Here is a 20,040-nt window from a genome sequence, read left to right on the forward strand (position 1 = left end):
CTTCAGGTTTTCTGGTGGGTCATGGGAGATAAGATTCTCACAGACTTTCCTCTCCAGGCTGGCTTTGAAATTCAATTCTCAGATTTCAGCTTCCTGAGTAGCTAGAATGACAGGCATGAGTCACCAGTACTCAGAAACTTTAATAACCTTTAGGAGTGTGTCCAAGTATGGATCCGATGGGGTAAGAGACTTTATACTTGCACTCCTTGGCATTCTCGTGAGATGGATTCTGGGTCAGCCATATCCTCTCTCGGTGCACTGCAGGCTCTGGTTGTTTAAGACTCACTGGATAGAGATCCTAGAGTCACTAGACAGATAGGTCAGGACTACAAGCTCCTTTCCTGTGATGGAAGGCTTTCTGGCTTATGGAAAGGGCTGTGACATTGGCACTGTGTAGAAACAGAGGAGGATAGATTAGGCCCTGAGGCCTGGACCAGGCTCCTTCCTTATAGATATCAACCATTTTCGATAAGCTCAGTGTGTGGCCACAGGACATGCCTGACCCTTCTCAGAGCATCTGTGTCTTTTTTCTTTTGGTCAGTCATGGGGCTTGAACTCAGGGCCTGAGCACTTTTCCTGAATTTTTTTTTTTTGTTCAAGACTAGCACTTGAACTTTGAGCCACTGGTGGTTTTTCTGGTGGTTCATTGCAAAGAATAGTCTCATGGGCTTTCCTGCCTGGGAGCTGTGAGCCTCCTTCCTCAGATCTCAGCCTCCTGAGTGGCTAGGAAAACAGGCATAAGTCACCATCAACCAGCTAATTAGCTCTTTTTTTTTTTTTTTTTGTGGGTCATGGGGCTTGAACTCGGCCTGGGTGCTGTCCCTGGGCTCTTCAGCTCAAGGCTACCACCTTACCCTTGAGCCAAGCCCCACTTCCTGTTTTCTCAAGGTTAATTGAAGATAAGAGTCTCAGTTCTTTTTGTGCCCAGGCTAGCTTTGAACCATGATCCTCAGATCTCAGCCTTCTGAGTAGCTAGGCTGACAGGTGTGAGCCACCGTGCCCTACCTTAATTAGCTTTTAAACTCCAGGCTGGTACTCTACCTTGTGAATCATAGCTCACTTCTGACTTGTTACAGTTTAATTAGGGCCTACAGGCTCACAGAGTTGCCTGCCCACGCTGGACTGCAACAATGACCTTCAGATCCCAACCTCTTGAGTAGCTACAAGGAAAGGAACAGCCAAGGAAAAACTTCTATTCTCCTATTTATCCTCCGGGGAACACAGACCTCCCTAGGGGATCTCCACGGTCCCCAGGACAGTGGAACCATGGCCTGTGGACCATCCCGCTGTGCTGTCCATAACCAGTCTCAAGGGGTGGACTTGGCTCCCTGTGAGTTCCACCTTCTATGCTCAAACCTCAGCAAGGCCACATCATGGAAAACAGGTAGACTTGATGCAGGCCTGCCAGCCTATGTGTTCAGGGCACCCACCCCACCTGGCACCCAGGACTCATGAGAATCACTCATGGTACGATCATGGCCACGCAGGACAATGTTTCACTCCACAGATCCTCCTTTACAGTTTGGAGGGTGTAGAATCCAGGGTCTTTCTGAGTGAAGTTCTGCAACAGCAGGGGTCCATTAGGGTACAAGATCTCTCTGTGACGAGAGGCAGGTTCTCGTGTGCTGATGTTCCCTTCCTTACTTTGGGTGCCTGTCTGTCTGTCTGTCTGTCTGTCTGTCTGTCTGTCTTTTTCCTGCTGGCCCCGTCACCAGAATAACCTCCTTTCCCTAACTGCCCTGAACTTGCCATTCCCTCTCTGTTATAATACTCTTCCCAGAGTGCTTCATGGCACACTCCTCGCTTCCCTCTCACCCCCTGCTCATACCCAGGGTGCCCTGGGGCGATGCCTTCGCTGACCCTCTCCTCTAGAGACACTGGGACTGCACCTTTTCACCTCTACCTACTCTGTCCCTTCTGTGGCTCTTGTCACGTTTGGCCTACTCTTCTAGATGCCCTCACTACTTGATTTTGCTGCCCACAGGATCAAGGTTCAAAGGCCAGCCCTGACACAAAAGGACTGGAGACTCTTATTTCCAATTAGAAAATGGGAAGTGGGGCTTGGCTCAAGGGAAGGGAAGTAGCCTTGAGCTGCAGAGTTCAGCGAACTTTGATTCTCAGATCTCAACATCCTGAGTAGCTAGGATCATAGGCGTGAGCCACCAAGCCCAGAATGGCAGCCTTTATTCTTACCCTCAAGAAAACACCCTGGGCATGATTCCTTCAAAAAGGGGGCCATCAAGGAACATCTTTTCTCCCATTTTGCCCTCTGGGAACACAGACCTCCCTAGGGGATCTCTGAGGCCCCCAGGGAGTGGGACCCCGGCCTATGGACCGTTCCTCTATGACCTCTAGGTGACAAGACTCAGGGTGTGGTCTCGGCACCCACTGAGTCCTTCATTTGATGATCAAACCCCAACAAGGCCACTTCCTGCAGAACCTGAGGTAGACTTGATGCAGCCCGCCAGCCCGTGTGTGCAGGACATTCACTCTACCCAGGACCCAGGGTTCAGGAGACCCACTCACGGAATACAGAGATCTCCACTGACACCACATCCATCCTGTAATCCTTCCGCGTGATTTGGAGGGTGTAGAATCCCGTGTCATTCAGAGTGAGGTTCTGCAATAGCAGGGACGCATTGGGGAACACGATCTCTCTGCCACTGTGTGCAGGTCCTTCATTCTGTCCAATGGTTGGCAAAGAGAAGGAAATTCGTTGACTATCAATCGTGCTTTGTCCTTTGAACCAGCGAAAGGCCAGCGCATCCTGTGGCAGATGGTGGACCAGTAAGAGAACATTCCTCCCTGCAATAACTTCGGGTGGCACTATTTCAACAGTGGTGTTTCCAGTGGCGGTGCGGTACCAGGAGTTCAACCACGGGGCTAGGACGGAGAAGAGAGACATCCACCCAAACTGAGACCTTGGTGTTAAATGGAACGGGAGCCCTGAACCCTGGGAAGGTTTCTTTAAAGTCTTTGCCATGGGGTGTGTGTGCCAGTCCTGAGGCTTGAACTAAGGGCCTGGATGCTGTTCCTGAGGTTTGGTTTCCTTTGGCCAATCATAGGGCTTGAACTCAGGGCCTGGTGTTATCTATCCCTGAGCTCTTTTGCTCCAGGTTGCCACTTGTGGGTCACAGCACCACTTCCAGTTTTATGGTGGTTAATTGGAGATATTAATCTCATGGGCTTTCCTGCTCAGGCTAGCTCTGACCAGTCCTCAGCTCTCTGCCTCCTGAGTAGCTGACAGTGAGAGCCTCCAGTACCAGGCACGTTCACCTATTTTGTTTTTGTTTATGTTTTCTCTCTCAAGGTAGCACTCTACCACTTGAGTCAGAGCTCCACTTCTAGTTTTTGGTGGTGATAAATTAGTGATGAGACTTTCGCAGACTTTCCTACTTGAGCTGGCTTCAAACCTTGTTTTTCAGATCTCAGCCTCCAGAGTAGTTAGGATTATAAGCATCAGTCACCAATGGCCAGAACCCTGATGAAATTATTAATATCAATTTTCAAAACACATTGCTACGGTGATTAACTTAAAGTGGGAAGCGCTGAGCTCTTCCTTTTTCTTCACGCATTCCACGCGGGTATTTGCGGCTCGCACCTGTAAGCTTAGCTACTCAGGAGGATGAGACCTGCAGATCAGGGTTTCAAGCTAGAGAGGACAAAAGTCTAGAAATCTGTTATTTCCAATCCACCAATAATGAGCTGGAACTGGTGATGTCGACCACGTGATAGAGCATCGGTGCTTTCATTTATTTATGTATTTATGTATTTATTTATTTTGCCAGTCCTAGCTTGAACTAAAGGCCTGGGCACTGTCCTTGAGCTTCTTTCACTCACAGCTAGCCGTCTACCACTTGAGCCACAGCACCACTTCTGGTGTTTTCTGTCTATGTGGTACAGAGGAACTGAACACAGGGCGTCATGTGTGCTAGGCAAGCACTCTACCACTAAAGCACTTTCCCAGCCTACAGCATCAATATTGAGCGAAAACACTACGGGACAGTGCCCAGGCCCTGATTCGAGCCCTAGGACTGGCAAAAAAAAAAAAAAAGAAAAAGAAAAAAGAAAATAGCCAGGCACTGGTGGATCACACCTGTAATCCTAGCTATTCAGGAGATTGAAGGGATCAAAGTCAATGTGGACAGGAAAGTCTGTGAGACTTTTATCTTTAATTAACCGCCAGAAAACCAGAAGTGCAGCTGTGACTCAAAAGTTAGAGCACTAGCCTTGAATTGAAGAGCTCAGGGACAGCACCTAGGCCCAGAGTTCAAGCCCCAAGACACTCCCCCACAAAAAAGCAAAAACTAGAAGAGGTGAGGGGCTCAAGAGGTACAGTACTAGAATTGAGAAAGCTTGAGGACAGTTCCCTGGTTGTGAGTTCATGTCCCAGGCCTGGCAAAAAAAAATATTCTCAGTACGTTCCGGGAGAGTAGATATGGGACAAACAGTCTCTGTAAACAATGACCCACTGAAGCACAGGCTTCATTTTCTTCTGGGAAAGTGGATCCAAAAAAGCTCTATCCTCCTCCATTCCTCCAGAAACACAGACTCCCTAGGGCATCTCTGTGGCCTCCAGGACAGTGGCATCTTGGCCTGTGGACTCTGGAATATGTCTCAGGAGGTGGACTTGATCCCCTGGGAGCCCCGCATTCCAACCTCAAACCCCAACAAGGCCACATCATGGAGGATACAAGGCAGACGCCAAGCAGGCCTGACATCCCCTGTGGACGAGGCACCCACCCCTCCGGGCCCCCGGGGCGCAGGAGCATCACTCACGGGACAGGCGGATCTGCACGGACAGCAATTCACTCGCCATATCTCGCGTTACCATTTCTAGGGTGTAGAAGCCAGTGTCATCCGGAGTGATGTTCTGGAGAAGCAGAGAGCCATCGGGGTACACCCGCTCTCTGCCACTGTAAGCCTGCTCTGATTTTGATTTTCCAGTGACAGGCAAATATAAGAAAATGCGATTATGGTCATTAATCCTTTTTCCTTTGTACCAGCGAAAGGCTAATAAATCCTTGGGTAACTTGTGGACCCGTAAAAGCATGTCTTCCCCTTCAAACACATAGGGTGGCACCAATTCAAAGGTGACGTTGGCTGGGACCATCAAGTAGAACAAGGATGGAGGTAAAGCTAGGAGAGAGGAGAAAACACATCAATATGGAGACTTTCTCTGGTGTGCCGCTCCTGGGGCTGCAACTCAGGTTCTCTGGGTGCTCGCCCTGAGTTTCTTTTGCTCAGAGGCTAGCACTTGAGCCCCGCACAGCTCCACTGCTGGCTTTGGCTGACTCACTGGAGATAAGAGTCTCATGAACTCTCCTCCCCCGCCCCCAGGCAGCCTTTGATTCATGCTGCTCAGATCTCAGCCTCCTGAGTAGCTAGGATGTTAGGGGTGAGCCACCAGGGCCTGGCAATAGCATTGGTTAGAAAATGGGGTCCTGGGCTGGGAGGAAAGCCTAGGAGTAAGAGTGCTTGGCTAGCATGCGGGAAGCCCTGGGTTGGATACCTGGAAACCACCTACTAAGTAAAAGCTGGAAGTGGTACTGTGACTCAAGAGGCAGAGTGCTAACCTTGAGCAAGAAGTATCCAAGGCAGTGCCCAGGCCCTGAGTTCAAGCCCCAGAACTGGCAAAAAGTAAAAAGAAAATAAGTAAATGAATAAATAAATAGATGCAGGCAGAGTCTGCGTCCTGAGAGAACATTATCTTCATTCCCGTGCCTTGGTGTCTATCTGCGTGTGTGTATGGGTGTCTGTGTCTGTCTGTGCGTCTGTCTGTCTCCTATCGTCAACAACACAACCTCCATTCATTCCCTTTCCCCTAAATTTGTCACATCTCTGTGTGCAATGCCCTTTCTTGGGGGCTTCCTGGCCCACCCCTGCTGCCCTCTCACCCCTGCTCACACTCAGGGTTTCCTGGGGGAGGGGGGCACCTTCCTTGATCCAGTCCTGTAGAGATTCTGGAGCTCTGCTTTCTCGCCTGTCCCTGCTGTGTCCCCTCGGCGGCTCTTGCCACCCCCAGGCCTCCCTCACGGCTCGTGCGAGAGTCACTCACAGGGCACGAGGAGGGACACTGTCACTGTGTCCCACCGCAGGTCCTCCTGGATGACCTGCAAGGTGAAGAACCCGGCATCGCTCTTTGACACGGACTGGAACATTAAGGAGCCATCGGGGAGCAGGGTCTGCTGGCCTCGGAAGGCAGGTCCTTCATTGATGTATTGCTCCTTTGGCAAATAGAAGAAAATTCGCTGTCTGTCCACCGTCTCCTCCCCTTTGAACCAGCGTAAGGTAAACACGTTGGGTGGCAGGTTTTGGATCTGTAGGACGACGATGCTTCCTTCGGTGGCAACGCGTGGCACGGGTTGAACAGAGAACGGGGCCGCCCTGGATGGCTGCCACAGGGTTATAAAGGCTGCAAGGGGCAAGAGAGAGAAGCCCATCAATGGTATTGGATGAAAATGGAGCCCTACAAAGGGTCTTCAGTCCCTTGCACTGAGTTGTGTGTGAGTGTGTGTGAGTGTGTGTGTGCTTGTCTGTCTGTCTGTCTCCTACTAGCGCTGTCAGCAGTACAACCTCTATGTTATCCCTGTCTCTGACCTTGTCCCTGTGTGCCCACGGAGTTCGTTTGGTGATTACTGAGGTTGGTGGCTGAGGACATACATTTATTTCCCTGCACAAGTGAGGCTTGAACTCAAAGCCTTGGTGCTGTCCTGTTGCTTGTTTCCTCTAACACTAGCATTCCACCCCTTGAGCCACAGCTCTACTTCTGGCCTTTTTTTTTTTTGCCAGTCCCAGGGCTTGAACTCAGGGCCTGGACGTTGTCCTAGAGCTTTCTCAAGGCTAGAGCTCTACCTCTTGAACCACAGCACCACGTCTAGCTTTTTCTGTATGTGGTAGTGAGGAATCGAACCCAGGACTTTGTGCATGCTAGGTAAGCACTCTACCACTAGGCCACATTCCCTGCTCCCCACCGTCCATTTTTTGGTGGAGATAAGAGTTTCATGGAATTTCCTGCCTAGGCTTGTTTTGAACCACAGTGCTCAGATTTCAGCCTGTTCTGCTAGAGTTATAGGCGTGAGGTACCAGCACCCAGAAAAGGACTGGATTAAAGCTGTAGTTATGTTTTTATTGATAGATTCCCCTGACATTATTATTAACAGTGTTTTTAAGATATAATGGCTACTGATGGTTAACGTAAAGAGGTGAAAAGTTGAGCTTTTCCTGTCCTGTTAAGAACTGTAAGCCTGAGCGCGCTGGCTCAGGTTGGTAATCGTAACTATTCAGGAGGATGTGACCTGAGGATCAAGGTTCACAGCCAACTAGGTACTAAAGACTGCGAGACTCTTTTATTATTATTATTATTATTATTTATTTTTATTTAAGACTGTGAGACTTTTTATTGTAATTAATAAAAGGGTTACATGATATTTTCCAGATAGAAGGTGCATTAATTCACATACACTGATACCCTTTCACATGTCTTGGTACCCATTACCCTCCCCCCAACCCCCCCCACCGACTGTGAGACTCTTATCTCCAATTAACAACTAGATAACCAGAAGTGGTGCTGTGGCTCCATGGGTAGGGAGGTAGACTTGAGCTGAAGAGCTCAGGGACATCGCCCAGGCCCAGAGTTCAAAATCCCATGACTGACAAAGGAAAAAAACAAAACAAAACAAAAGAACTCCAGTTTAAGTGGGCCTGGAGTGTAACCTAGTGGTAGAGTGCTTATCTAGTATGTATGAAGCCCTGGGTTCGATTCCTCGATCCCACATACATAGAAGAAGTCAGCAGTGACGCTTGGCTCAAATGGCAGAGTGCTCAGGCCCTGAGTCCCTAGGACTGGCAAACAATAATAATAATTTCAGTTTAAGCCAGGCCTTGGTGGCTCATACCTGTCATCCTAGCTGCTCGGGACACTGTCGGATCAAAGCCAGCCTGGGGAGGAAGGCCTGTGAGACTCTTGTCCCCAGTGTTTTACCACCAAAACCTGGAAGTGCAGCAGTGGCTCAGGCGGTAGAGGGCTGGCCTTGAGCACAAAAGCTTTGCACTCAAGCCCCAGGATTGGCACATTAAAAGGGAAAACATATTCCAGCTCTGTGAGAATTTCCTGTGGCTGAGCCTCTGTCTGTCTTTATGCCCATTTCCCTTATATGAAAACAGAAGCCCTGTGTCTCCTGTCAGCTCCCAGCCAATCTCCGAGCTCCCCTTCGCTGAGCCCCTTCCCCTCCCTCCCTCACCTGTGAGCAGGAGCCCCTGCCAGGGCATGCATCCTCTGTGGGGAGGGGCTGAGTGCGCCTCCATGGTGTCTGCTTCCAGTTTGGGGCTCTGTGGAGGAAAGCTAGCACCCCAGCCCTGCTCCCAGGCTGGACAGCTCAGGAGTCAGCCCAGCTGTCCTCCTTCCCTCTCAGGCTTCTTTTTTTTTTTTTTTTTTTTTCCAGTCCTGGGCTTGAGCTCAGGGCCTGAGCACTGTCCTTGGACTTTCTCAAGGCTAGAGCTCTACCACTTGAGCCTCAGCACCACTTCCGGCTTTTTTCTATGTATGTGGTACCGAGGAATCGAACCCGGGTCTTTGTGCATGCTAGGCAAGCACTTTAACCACTAGGCCAAACTCCCAGCCCCCCTCCAGGCTTCTTAAAGATCCCCTTGCTGTCCCCTCCCTTCTCATTCCAGGATAGTCCCTCAGTGGAGAGCGGCCTGTCAGTCACCATGGATGGGCGGGGCAAGTAGTCATTGTACCTGGTGGGGTGTGTGCAGCTGATGGACAGTGGGGAGCACACACCACTGAGAGCTGGAGGCAGAGGCTGGAGACAGAGCAGCTCTGAAAACCCAGCTTTTCTCTTTCTCTTTCTTCCTTCCTTCCTTTCTTTCTTTCTTTCTTTCTTTCTTTCTTTCTTTCTTTCTTTCTTTCTTTCTTTCTTTCTTTCTTTCCTGTCAAGGGGCTTGAACTCTTGGCATGGGCACTGTCCCTGAGCTCTCTGCAGTTCAAGGCTACTTGAACTACCCCTTGAGCTATGCACAACTTCTGGTTTTCTGATGGTTAATTGGAGATAAGAGTCTTACTGACTTTGATGCCCAGGCTGACTTTGAACCCCAATCCTCAGATCTCAGCCTCCTGAGTAGCTTGGATTACAGGTGTGAGCCACCAGCTCCCAGGTGTGCATTATTTTATTTTTCCATTCTACTTTGCTTCTGCGTGTGTGTGTGTGTGTGTGTGTGTGTGTGTGTGTGTGTGTGTGTGTCCTAGAACTTGAACTCGGGGCCCGTGTGCTGTCCCTAAGCTTTTGTGTCAAGGCTAGTACTCTACAATTTGAATCAGAGTTGCACTTCTGGCTTTTTGCTGGTTATTAGGAGTTAAGATTTTCATGGATTTGACTGTCAGGGCTAACTTCAAACTGGGGTCCTTAGCTCCTGAGTAGCTGGGATTACAGGCCTGAGCCAACAGCATGTGGCCATTAATTTATTCCTTCGCGTATTTCTTGCTCCAGTGCTGAGATGTAAACTCAAATTCTGGCACTCTTGCTTGCTCTTTTGCTTAAGGCTGGTTTTCTACCATTTGAGCCACAGCTCTACTGCTGACTTTTTGCTATTAATTAGAGATAAGAGTCTCTTGTTCTTTTACTTTCCAGGCTGGCTTCAAACTGTGATCCTCAGATCTCAGTCCCCTAAGTGGCTGGGATTACAGGGGTGAGTCACCAGCCCCTGCCCTTCTTAGAACACCACTCTTGAGAGTGCTGCTGGCTGAGGCCCCTCAGTTCTGGTCCTGAGGGCCCAGGTGTGGCCTCCTCTCCTGTCTCAGGGCTTCAGCCCTACCCCAGCTGTTTGTCCCCACTGTCCAGTGAGCACAGTGTGGCTGCCATGTCTCCTGAGACCTCCCATCGCCAGATGCCATCGGCTCTTCCAGAGCCCAGCAGGGTGAACAGCAGATGCAGGGAACACCCTGATTTCCTGGTCAACTGTGGGCCAAGGTCAGTGTAAGGTTCTGAACTTGAATCGAGTCAGTACAAATCCTGATGGAGTCCTGTGCCACGCGCTCACTGCGAGGGTTCCAAGATCTCAGGTCCAGCCGCTTCCTCCAAGATACCATTAGAGAGAGGAGTCTGGGGCCTGGTGCTGGTGGCTCATGTCTGTACCCGAACCACTCAGGAGCCTGAGGTCTGAGGCAGACAAATCAGAGAGACTTTTACCTCTTTTTAACCAGCCAAAGAAAAGAAAAGAAAAAGGTAGATCTGGAGGTATACCTCAGGCTATACAGTGCCAGTGTTGAGAGAAAAAGCCAAGTTAAAGTGTGAGTACTTGAGTTCAAGTCCTAGTACCAGCAAAAACAATGGAGTAGAGGAGAAGTGGGGAGAAAGAAGATATATTACCATACTCACTACATGCAGGAATAGAGCAGAGGCTATTGCAAGATTCCAGTGCATTCTTATGTACAGAAGACAGACGTGAGCTTTGGGTTTTCCTAGAGGAAGAATTGGGGCCATAGCCAGGGGGTGAGCTGGTGAGGAATCCGGATGATAGTTCCTTGTGATTTCTCCTGAGCTTGTGATTGCTTGTGGGGGGCCTTGTCAGGATAAGAAGGTCACTGCAGCCTGAGGGTTCTCATCATAGGATGGCGTGACTCTTTACAAGATATCTACTCACTGGTTCTGTCATTCTTGTAGAGTGGAGTTACTGGAAAGGTTGGAGAGTGTGGCTTGCATCAGTCAACCACACCGGGCCTGGAGGCGTGGCTCAGTAGAGTGATAGCCAAGGAAGCAAAGTGTTAGGTACTGGGTTTGAGTCCCAGTCTTGCACCTAAAATAACAAACAAAACAAAACAAAGCAAAAAGCAGTACTTTAAGCGGGTTGCCTGTAATGCTAACCTCTCAGGAGGCTGAGATCTGGGGATTATGGTTCAAAGCCAGTTGGGGCAGGAGTGGCCAATAAGACTCTTACCTCCAATGAACCACCAGAAAACAAGAAGTGGCACTGTGGGTCAAAGTGGTAGAGGGCTAGCTTTCAGGGGACAGTGCCCAGTTCCTGAATTCAAATGCCATCATCAAACACACCAAAAATAAATTCCCTTTTCATGGGGCAGGTCTATGTGAACTATCAGAGTTATGAGCTCAAGCTGTTTTCCTGCACAGGTGATACTGATCCATGGTTTTCTACCATAGCTCTTTGAATGCTCACATTCATTTGTTTTCTTTTCTTTACTTTTTTGTTGTTGGTTGTGGGTTTTGAACTCTGGACCCTGGGCACTGACCCTGATCTCCTCAGCTCAAGGCTAGCACTCTACCCAGTGCCCAGCTTAATTTCTTTTCTTTAAAAAAAATTGTGTCTGGGATGTAGCTCAGTGGCAAAGCACTTGTGTAGCAAGTACAGTTTCCTAGGTTCAATACCCAGTATCAAAAAAGAAAGACTTAATAAATGGGGCTGGGAGTTTGGCCTAGTGTTACAGTGCTTGCCTAGCATGCACGAAGACCCAGGTTCTATTCCTCAGCACCACAACATAGGAAAAGCCAGAAGAATCCTGGCCCAGTGGCTCACACCTGGAATCCTAGCTACTCGGTAGGCTGAGATATGAGGATTGAGATTCAAAGCCAGCTCAAGGAACTAAAGTCTGAGAATCTCTTAACTTTAGTCACTAGAAAATGGGAGGTGGTGCTGTGACTCAAGCAGTAGGACAGTAGCCTTTAGAAGAAGAGCTCAGGGACAATGACCAGTTCCAGAGTTCAAGTCCTACAACCAACAAAAAAAATCTAAGAATTCTAAAAACAGGGGATTACATCTGTAATTCTGGAGTAGACATAGATTTCTGCTTTCTGTTTATTTACTTATTTTCCGGGTCCTGGGGCTTGACCTCTGGGCCTGGATTTTGTACCTAGTTTCTTTTTAAATTTTGCTCGTTTATGTTCTTTCTCAAGGCTAGTATTCTCCCACCTGGACCAGTGCTCCACTTCCAGTTGTCTCACTGACTTTCCTGGCCTGGCTGGCTTGAACTGCAGTCCTCAGATCTCAGCCCCTTGAGTAGTTACAGGTGTGACCCATTGGTGCCCAGAGAGCAAAGATTTCTTAGACTTAGTACAGAAAGAACAAGACAAAAAGATGGGTGAGAATGTTGAAAGGGTGAGACTGGTCAAGATCCGTTGTCTTGAGAAAGCACTAGGTTAAATGATGGCTCTTGTACAACTTCTTAAAGATAACAACAAAAGAATGTAAAAGTTAAAAAGAAAATGAAGTGTTCAGGGCATTGGTGGTTGAGGAGGAGAAGCCTCGGGAGTGATTCTTGAAAGTGGAATGTTCTAGAACCTGCTTACCCCCTGAAGATGGCTCACATGGATCTGAAGTTGTGGATAAGGATCAGGAGGTGTGAGGGAGTCTGTGGGGCCCGGTGACTCCTCAGGAGGGAGGAGGGGCCCTCAGGAGGGGCTCCTCCCTGTCCAAGGCCATATGTGGGGGAGGGGATGCCTCTTCATGCCCAGGGGTCCGGGCACAGGGGACTGGGAGGTGTGAAGGAGTGGCTGGGCCCGAGTTCCTGGATGGGCAGAGCTGAGTGTGCAGAAGCAGAGCTGCTCCCTGGATGGGAGGAGATGTGAAGGATAAAGGTGGAGGGGCGGGAGGTGGTGACAAGGTTTGGCCTAGGGAGACTTGCTGAATTGTCCCAGGATCTCAGCTCTGCTCAGGGTCCCAGCTGGGGCTCGGGGGGAGGGGGGGGACACTGGATCTCGGGGAAGGTGCTTCGGGTGGGTGACAGGGGCTGCGTGGGCCCCTTCTCCCTCTGAGGAGTTGGAGGGTGCAAGGAAATGACACCAAATTAGGATGACCAGGTACCAACGTGTAGAGGTGTGTGTGTGTGTGTGTGTGTGTGTGTGTGTGTGTGTGTGTGTGTGTGTCTGTCTGTCTGTCTGTCTGTCTGTCTCACTGGCTCCAGCAGCATGATTTTATTTTTTGTAAAATGCTTTTGGTTGGTTGTAGGTCTTGAACTCAGGTCCTGGGCACTGTCCCCAAACCCTCACTCAAGGCCAGTGTTTTACCACGTTGAACCACAGCGCCACTTCTGTTCTCTGGTGGTTCATGGAAGGTAAGAATCTTATGGTGGCCTTGCACTTCGATCCTAAGATGTCAGCCTCCTGAATAGCTAGGATACGGGCATGAGCCACCAGTGCCTGGCATCTCTCCATTTCTTTACCGTCCACCCCTCAACCTGCCACTTCCTCTGTGTGCCACAAACCTCCCAGGGCGTTGATGGCTCACCCCGTGCACACTCGGGTGCCCTGGGGAGACACTTTCCCTGGCCTCCTCCTCTAGAGACCCTGGAGCTCTGCTTCCTCACCTCTCCCTGCTCTGTCCCCTCTGTGGCCCTTGTCACCCTGGCCTCCTCTTCTAGACACCATCACTGCTCAGTCTTGCTATCCGCAGGAGCGGGAGTTGACGGGGACTCTATGATCTCTCTGGTGGCCCCTGGGCTGGGGACAGACTCAGACACTGGTGGAGGAATGAACCGGCATTCCCAGGACCCGGCGCGTCTATTGGGTTTACTTGGCAGTTTCTGAGGTTGATGATTAAAAGCACATTTCATGTTCCAGTTGTAATTTTATTTCCTTTGTCAACCCGACAGCCATGTCAACGTCACTTTCCAGAATACAGTGGATGAGGATGGTGGACTCGATCCCAGCAGCTGAGGTTTGCGGCTCCTTTTGGGATCTCCAGCGAGGGTGGCTCCATCCCATCAGTAATTCTAGCAAGTGAGGACGCTGAGGTCCGAGGATGGAAAGTCCTTGACATTCTTATTCTTAATCAGGCAGCAGGAAACCAGAAGTGGTTGTGTAGCTCAACTGGTAGAGTAGTACCTTTGACCTAGAAGCAAAGGGGAGTGTGAGGTCCTGGGTTCAAGCCCTAGCTAGCCCTGGCACACAACCAAACAGAACACTACCACTATTTCCTGGGAGAGCAGAAGCCCCCGTGCGCAAGCCTCTGTTATCACAAAACAACACCCAGGGTTCACTTTCAGGGGCCCCTGAAAAACCTCTTTTCTCCTATTTATCCCTCTGGGAATTCAGCCTCCCTAAGGCATCTCTGTGGCCTCAGTGGCACCATCCCTCTGCGTCCTCTATAACAAGTCTCAAGGGGTGGACTTGGCTCCCTGTTCATCCTGCCTTCTACACTCAAACCCCAACAAGGCCACATCATGGAGGTCACAAGGGGGACTCGGTGCTGGCCTGCCATCCTGTGTGCTCAGGGCATCCTCCCCGCCTGGCACTCACAGTAGAGTAGGACATGCAGAGATTTCCTCTCGCACCACAGATCTTCACGGACAGTCTGTAAGGTGTATATCCCTAGATCCTCCCAAGTGGGGTTCTGCAGTAGCAGGGTGCCGTTGGGGTACACGATCTCTCTGTGGTTGGATGCAGGCCCGAGTATGGTAACTTCCAGGCCAGGCACGTACAAGGCGATTTGATGTGACTCCGTGATGTCTTTGCCTTTGAACCAGCGGAAGGCTAGAAGATTCTGTGGCAGATTGTGGACCCGTAGGAAAACATCTGACCCCTTCATGGGCAGATCCGGTTCAATGGTGAACTGGGCAGGGATTGGTGTCTTCCAGAGGGTTAAAAGAGAAGCTAGGAGGAAGGAGAAGGAAACCCCGTGCATACTGAGACTGATGGAAAATTGGAGCCCTGAGAGTTTCTTCAATTTCCTGCCTTGGGGTGTATGCCTGTGTGTGTGTGTGTGTGTGTGTGTGTGTGTGTGTGTGTGTGTGTGTGTGTATACAGACATGCAGGTATGCACGCATATGGGCAGGTGTGTGCATGTGTGTGTGTGTGTGTGTGTGTCTTGCGGAGTCTGTGAAGGCCTGACATCCTGTGTCTCCTGTGTGTGCAGTTTGTCCACTCCACCCTGGACCCAGGGCTCATGAGAATCACTCACGGAATACGGAGATCTCCACGTACACCACATCAATCCTCTCATCCACCTGCATGATTTTGACGGTGTAGAATCCAGTGTCTTTCACAGTGAGGTTCTGCAATAGCAGAGACCCATCCAAGAACAATTTCTCCCTGCCACTGTGTGCTGGTCCTGTCCTACAGATGCGAGGGGCTGGGAGACAGAAGCCTATTTGACGGCTGTCTCTGGTTCCTTGTCCCTTGTACCAGTGAAAGGCGGAAACGTTCTGTGGTAGATTGAGGACACGGAGAAGAACTTCTTTCCCTTCGATGACTTTGGGCGGCACAGTTTCCACATAGGCATTAGCAAAGGTGGCTTGGAACTGGACACCTAACTGTGGGACTGGGAGGGAGGAGAGAGAAACCCATCAATTGTGAGACCTTCATGGGGTGCTGGTGGTTCTCACCTGTCACCCTAGCTACTCAGGAGGCTGAGATCTGAGGATCACAGTTCTAAGCCAGCCCAGACAGGAAAGTCTGTGAGGCTTTTGTTTTGTGGGTCCTGGGATTAGAACTCTGGGCCTGAGCATTTTCCCAGGGCGTTGTCCTTGAGCTCTTCAGCTCAAAGCTACTGACCACCCAACCCCTTAAGCTACAGTGCCACTTCTGGTTTTCTAGTGATTAATTAGAGCTGAGTGTCATGAACTTTTTAGTGCCCAGCTGGCTTTGAACCGCAATCCTCAGATCTCAGCCTCCTGAGTAGCCACGATTACAGGGGTGAAGCCACTGTGCCCTGCTAGCCTGTGAGACTTTTATCTTTAGTTAACCATCGGAAAACTGGAAGTGGTGTCATGGTTCTAATGGGTAGAGCGCTAGTCTTGAGAAAAGCTCAAGGACAGTGCTCATACCCTTGGTTCAAACTCACAAAACTGGGAATGAAAAAGAAAAAAATGAAAAGGAGAATAAGAAAAAAAAAAGGCAAGAAAATACTCCTGGTATTTTCAGCGAGATTAAACTCTCAACGGTGGTCTCTGTTCTCAATAACCACACGAATCCTTCTGCAAAATGTGACTCTGCAAATCATCTTTTCTCCTATTTATCCCTCTGGGAACACAGGCTTTCCTAGGGAATCTCCTTGGGCCCCCACTGGGTCAGGCACTGGGGCCTGAGGAGCATCCCTCTCTGCCCTCTATGGGACACGTCTCGGGGTGGACTTGGCTCCCAGTGAGTCCTGCCTTCAACAGTCAACCCTCAACAAGGCCCCATCATGAAGAATGGAAGGTAGACTCTGTGCAGGCCTGCCCTTCCTGTGTGTGCAGAACATCTACCCCCCTCCCTTCCGGCCCCCGTCCCAGCCTCCACAACTCATGTGCATCTCTCACAGGCCAGGTGAATATCCACGGATAACACGTCGATGTTGGGACCATCCCGGATGAGTTGTAGGCTATAAAGTCCTGTGTCTTTGTAAGTGAGGTTCCTCAACAACAGAGACCCATCGGTGTACAATTTCTCTCTGCCACTGGCCGCAGGTCCTTGATTTAATTGTCTAGCATAGGGCAAATACGACATAACTTCTTGGGCGTTGTCAATCTTCATTCCTTTGAACCAAGAGAAGGCTAGCACATCCCTTGGTACGTTGTGGACACGGAGGAGAACGTCCTCTCCTTTGAAAACCAAGGGTGGTATCATTTCAACAGTGAGCTTGTTGATGGTGGTCCACTTTGGGACTGATGAACGTAAGGCTAGGAGAGAAGAGACAGAAATCCATCAGTACAGAAACTGCCATATTGGCTAGAAAATGGGGCTGTGAGCCCTGAGAGAAGGTGGCTTCAATTCTCTGCCATGTGTGTGCCATCCCCTCTCTGTGTTCAGTACTTTTCCCAGGGGGCTTCACAGTGTGCCCCTCACTGCCTCCTCTCCCCCTGCTTAAGCTCAGGGTGCCCTGGGGAGATACCTTCCCTGGCCTCCTCCTCTAGAGACTCTGGGGCATTGCTTTCTCACCAATCCCTGCTCTCTCCCCTCTGGGGCTCTTGTCACCTTTGGCCTCCCCTTCTAGTCACCCTCACTGCTTGTTCTTGTTGCCCATAGGGGCAGGAGCTGTGTGGGGACAGGGACACTGTGGTCTCTGTGGTGGCCTCTGGGCCTGGGTCAGGCTCAGACACCAGTGGAGGAGTGAACTGACATTCCCAGGACCTTGTATGCTCACAGCATTTATTTGGAGTTTCTGAGATTGGTGGCTAAGGACTTTTAAAATCCTAGTTTTTTTTTTTCCCAGTCCTGGGGCTTGAACTCAGGACCCGAGCACTGTCCTTGGGCTTTCTCAAAGCTAAAGCTCTACCACTTGAGCCATAGTACCACTTCTGGCTTTTTTTATGTATGGGGTACCAAGGAACTGAGCCTGGGTCTTTGTGCATGCTAAGCAAGCACTCGACCAAATAGGCCAAACTCCTTCCCCCTCCCCCCACCCCCCACCCCCGCTTTCTTTTTAATCTCGATTCATCCCAGTCAGGCACCAGTGGCTCATGCCTGTCATCCTCCCTGCTCAGGAGGTTGAGCTCTGAGGATTGCTCGAGGTTCAAAGCCAGCCCAGGCACAAAAGTCCCCGAGACTCTTCTCTCCAATTCACCACCAGAAAACCAGAAGTGGCACTATGGCTCAAGTGGTAGAGCACTAGCCTTGAGCTGAAGAGCTCAGGGACAGCACCCAGGCCAAGAGTTTAAGTCCCCAACGGACAAAACAAGATTCATCCCGACATACATATTAACATCAATTTTCAAGATATGTTGGCCAGTGATGATTAACGTGAACGGGGAGGAGTTGAGATTTTCCTCTCTCCTGATGAATTCCAATGGGTGACTGGTGGCTCTCGCCTGTCATCCTAGCTATTCAGGAGGCTGAGATTGGAGGATCACAGTTCAAAGCCAGCTCGAGCAGGAAAGTCCCTGAGACTCATCTCCAATTAGTCACCCAAAAGGTCTGACATAGAATGGTGGCTCAGGAGGTCTAGCATTAGTCTTGAGCAAAAATAAAATCACAGGACAGTGCCTGATTTCAAGCCTTAGTAGTACTGAAACAAAATGAAGCAAAGCAAACACTGGTTTCTGGGTGAGTAGATAAGTGACCCACAGCTTCTGTGCTCCATACCCACAGAGCCACACTTGGAGCACAATTCCTCCTGGAAAAGGGACCACTAAGGGACATCTTTTCTGTCATTTTGCCTTTGGGGGAACAGGGAGAGTCTCCATGAGCCCCAGGACAGTGCAACCATGGCCTGTGGACGGTCGCTCTGTGCCCTCTGTGATGAGTCTCGGGGGCTGGACTTGGCTTCCGGTGAGTCCTGCCTTCAATGCTCAAACCCAACAGATCCACATACTACAGAGCAAGAGGCAGACCGTGGAGGTCTGCCAGCCTGCGTGTGCAGGGCATCCGCCCTACCTAGCACCCAGCGCTCATGAGACCCACTCACGGGCTACACGGAGCTGCACAGACACCTTCTCACTCCACAGGTCGCCCTGTATGGTTTGTAGGGTGTAAGAGCCAGTGTCATTCCGGGTGACATTGCTGACCACCAGGGAGCCATCGCAGAATACAATCTCTCTGCCGGTGTAGGCAGGTCCTGGTTTCGACTGTCCATTTGCGGGCAGAAAGAAGGCGATTTGATGCCTGTGGATGAGCTCTTCTCCCCGGAACCAGCGGAAGGCGAAAAGATTTGGGGGCAGATGGTGGACATGCAGGAGCACGGTGCCGCCTTCAGCAGCAGTGGAGGGCACGGTTTCAGCAGTGAGCTGGGCCTTTGTGGGCCCATTCCAGAAGCTTAGAAGTGAAGCTGGGAGGGAAAAGAGAGAAACTTACCAATACTGAGACCTACCAGGTGCCAGTAGCTATCCCAGCTAACTCGGGAGGCTGAGATCTGAGGATCATGAGGGTTTGAAGCCAGCCTGGTTTCAGGGCTGGAACGCTGGGTGCTGTCACTGAGCTTTATTTTACTCAAAGCTACTGTTCTTCCACTTGAGCCACAGCTCCACTTTGGGCTTTTTTTTCGTTCTTTTTCTTTTTCTTTCTTTCTTTCTTTTTTTTTGTTGTTGTTATTGGTCGTGGGGCTTGAACTCTGGGCCTGGGCACTGTCCCCGAGTTCTTCAGCTCAAGGTTACCGCCCTACCCCTGGAGCCCCAGCCCCACTTCCTGTTTTCCTGTGGTTAACTGGAGATAAGAGTCTCTTGTTCTTTAGTACCGGAGCTGGCTTTGAACCATTATCCTCAGATCTCAGCCTCCTGAGTAGTTAGGGTACAGGTATGAGCCAACATGCCCGGCTGTTTTTCTTCTTTTCTTTTTTTTTTGTAGCTAATTGGAGATGGGGACCTCACTAATTTTCCTTCCCAAGCTGGATATGAGCCTCAATATTCAGCTCTCAGCCACCTGAGTAGCTAGGATTACAAGCATGAGCCACGGGAGCCCAGTCTTGTAAAACTCTTATCCTCAACTCAACACCAAAAAAGCCAGAAGCAGAGCTATGGCCCAAGTGGCAGTGTGCTAACCACGAGCAACAAAAACAACGAAAAAATCCCCTCAGGGTCAGCCCACCAGTGGCTCATGCCTAGAATCGTAGCTGCTCTGGAAGCTGAGATCTGAGGATCACAGTTCAAAGCCAGCCTGGCACTCATGGTAGTCCCACGGAAGTCCAGGAGACTTATCTCAAATTAATCACCAGAAAAACCAGAAGTGGCACTGTGGCTCCAGGGGTAGGGTGGTGGCCTGGAGCTGAAGAGCTCAGGGACAGTATCCAGGCCCAGAGTCCAAGCCCCACCACAAAAACAAAGCCAAAAGAAAAAAACAACAACAAAAAACCCCCAGGAACAGCACCTAGGGCCTGAGTGCAAAGCCCCAGAATGATCAAAATTCCAGTTTCGTGAGAATTTCCTGTGGCTGAGCCTCTGTCTGTCTTTATGCCCATTTCCCTTATATTAAAACAGAAGCCCTGTGTCTCCTGTCAGCTCCCAGCCAATCTCCGAGCTCCCCTTCGCTGAGCCCCTTCCCCTCCCTCCCTCACCTGTGAGCAGGAGCCCCTGCCAGGGCATGCATCCTCTGTGGGGAGGGGCTGAGTGCGCCTCCATGGTGTCTGCTTCCAGTTTGGGGCTCTGTGGAGGAGAGCTAGCACCCCAGCCCTGCTCCCAGG

The 20,040-nt window shown here is 50.3% G+C and overlaps 1 protein-coding gene across 1 annotated transcript; it reads right to left on the bottom strand.

Moving 5' to 3' along the window:
• Window positions 1-234: 234 nt before the first annotated feature.
• LOC150043786 (cell adhesion molecule CEACAM3-like) lies at window positions 235-19,978 on the bottom strand. The gene is given in 9 exon segments (XM_090322523.1): window positions 235-362; window positions 2,527-2,883; window positions 4,780-5,139; window positions 6,059-6,415; window positions 14,250-14,603; window positions 14,911-15,270; window positions 16,250-16,609; window positions 18,334-18,693; window positions 19,915-19,978. Coding segments are annotated over 9 exon segments (2,700 nt in total).
• Window positions 19,979-20,040: the final 62 nt, after the last annotated feature.

Source organism: Megascapheus bottae, chromosome 31 (assembly GCF_031878675.1).
Source record: "Megascapheus bottae isolate mThoBot1 chromosome 31, mThoBot2.hap1, whole genome shotgun sequence".
In the NCBI taxonomy this organism is placed as follows: domain Eukaryota; kingdom Metazoa; phylum Chordata; class Mammalia; order Rodentia; family Geomyidae; genus Megascapheus; species Megascapheus bottae.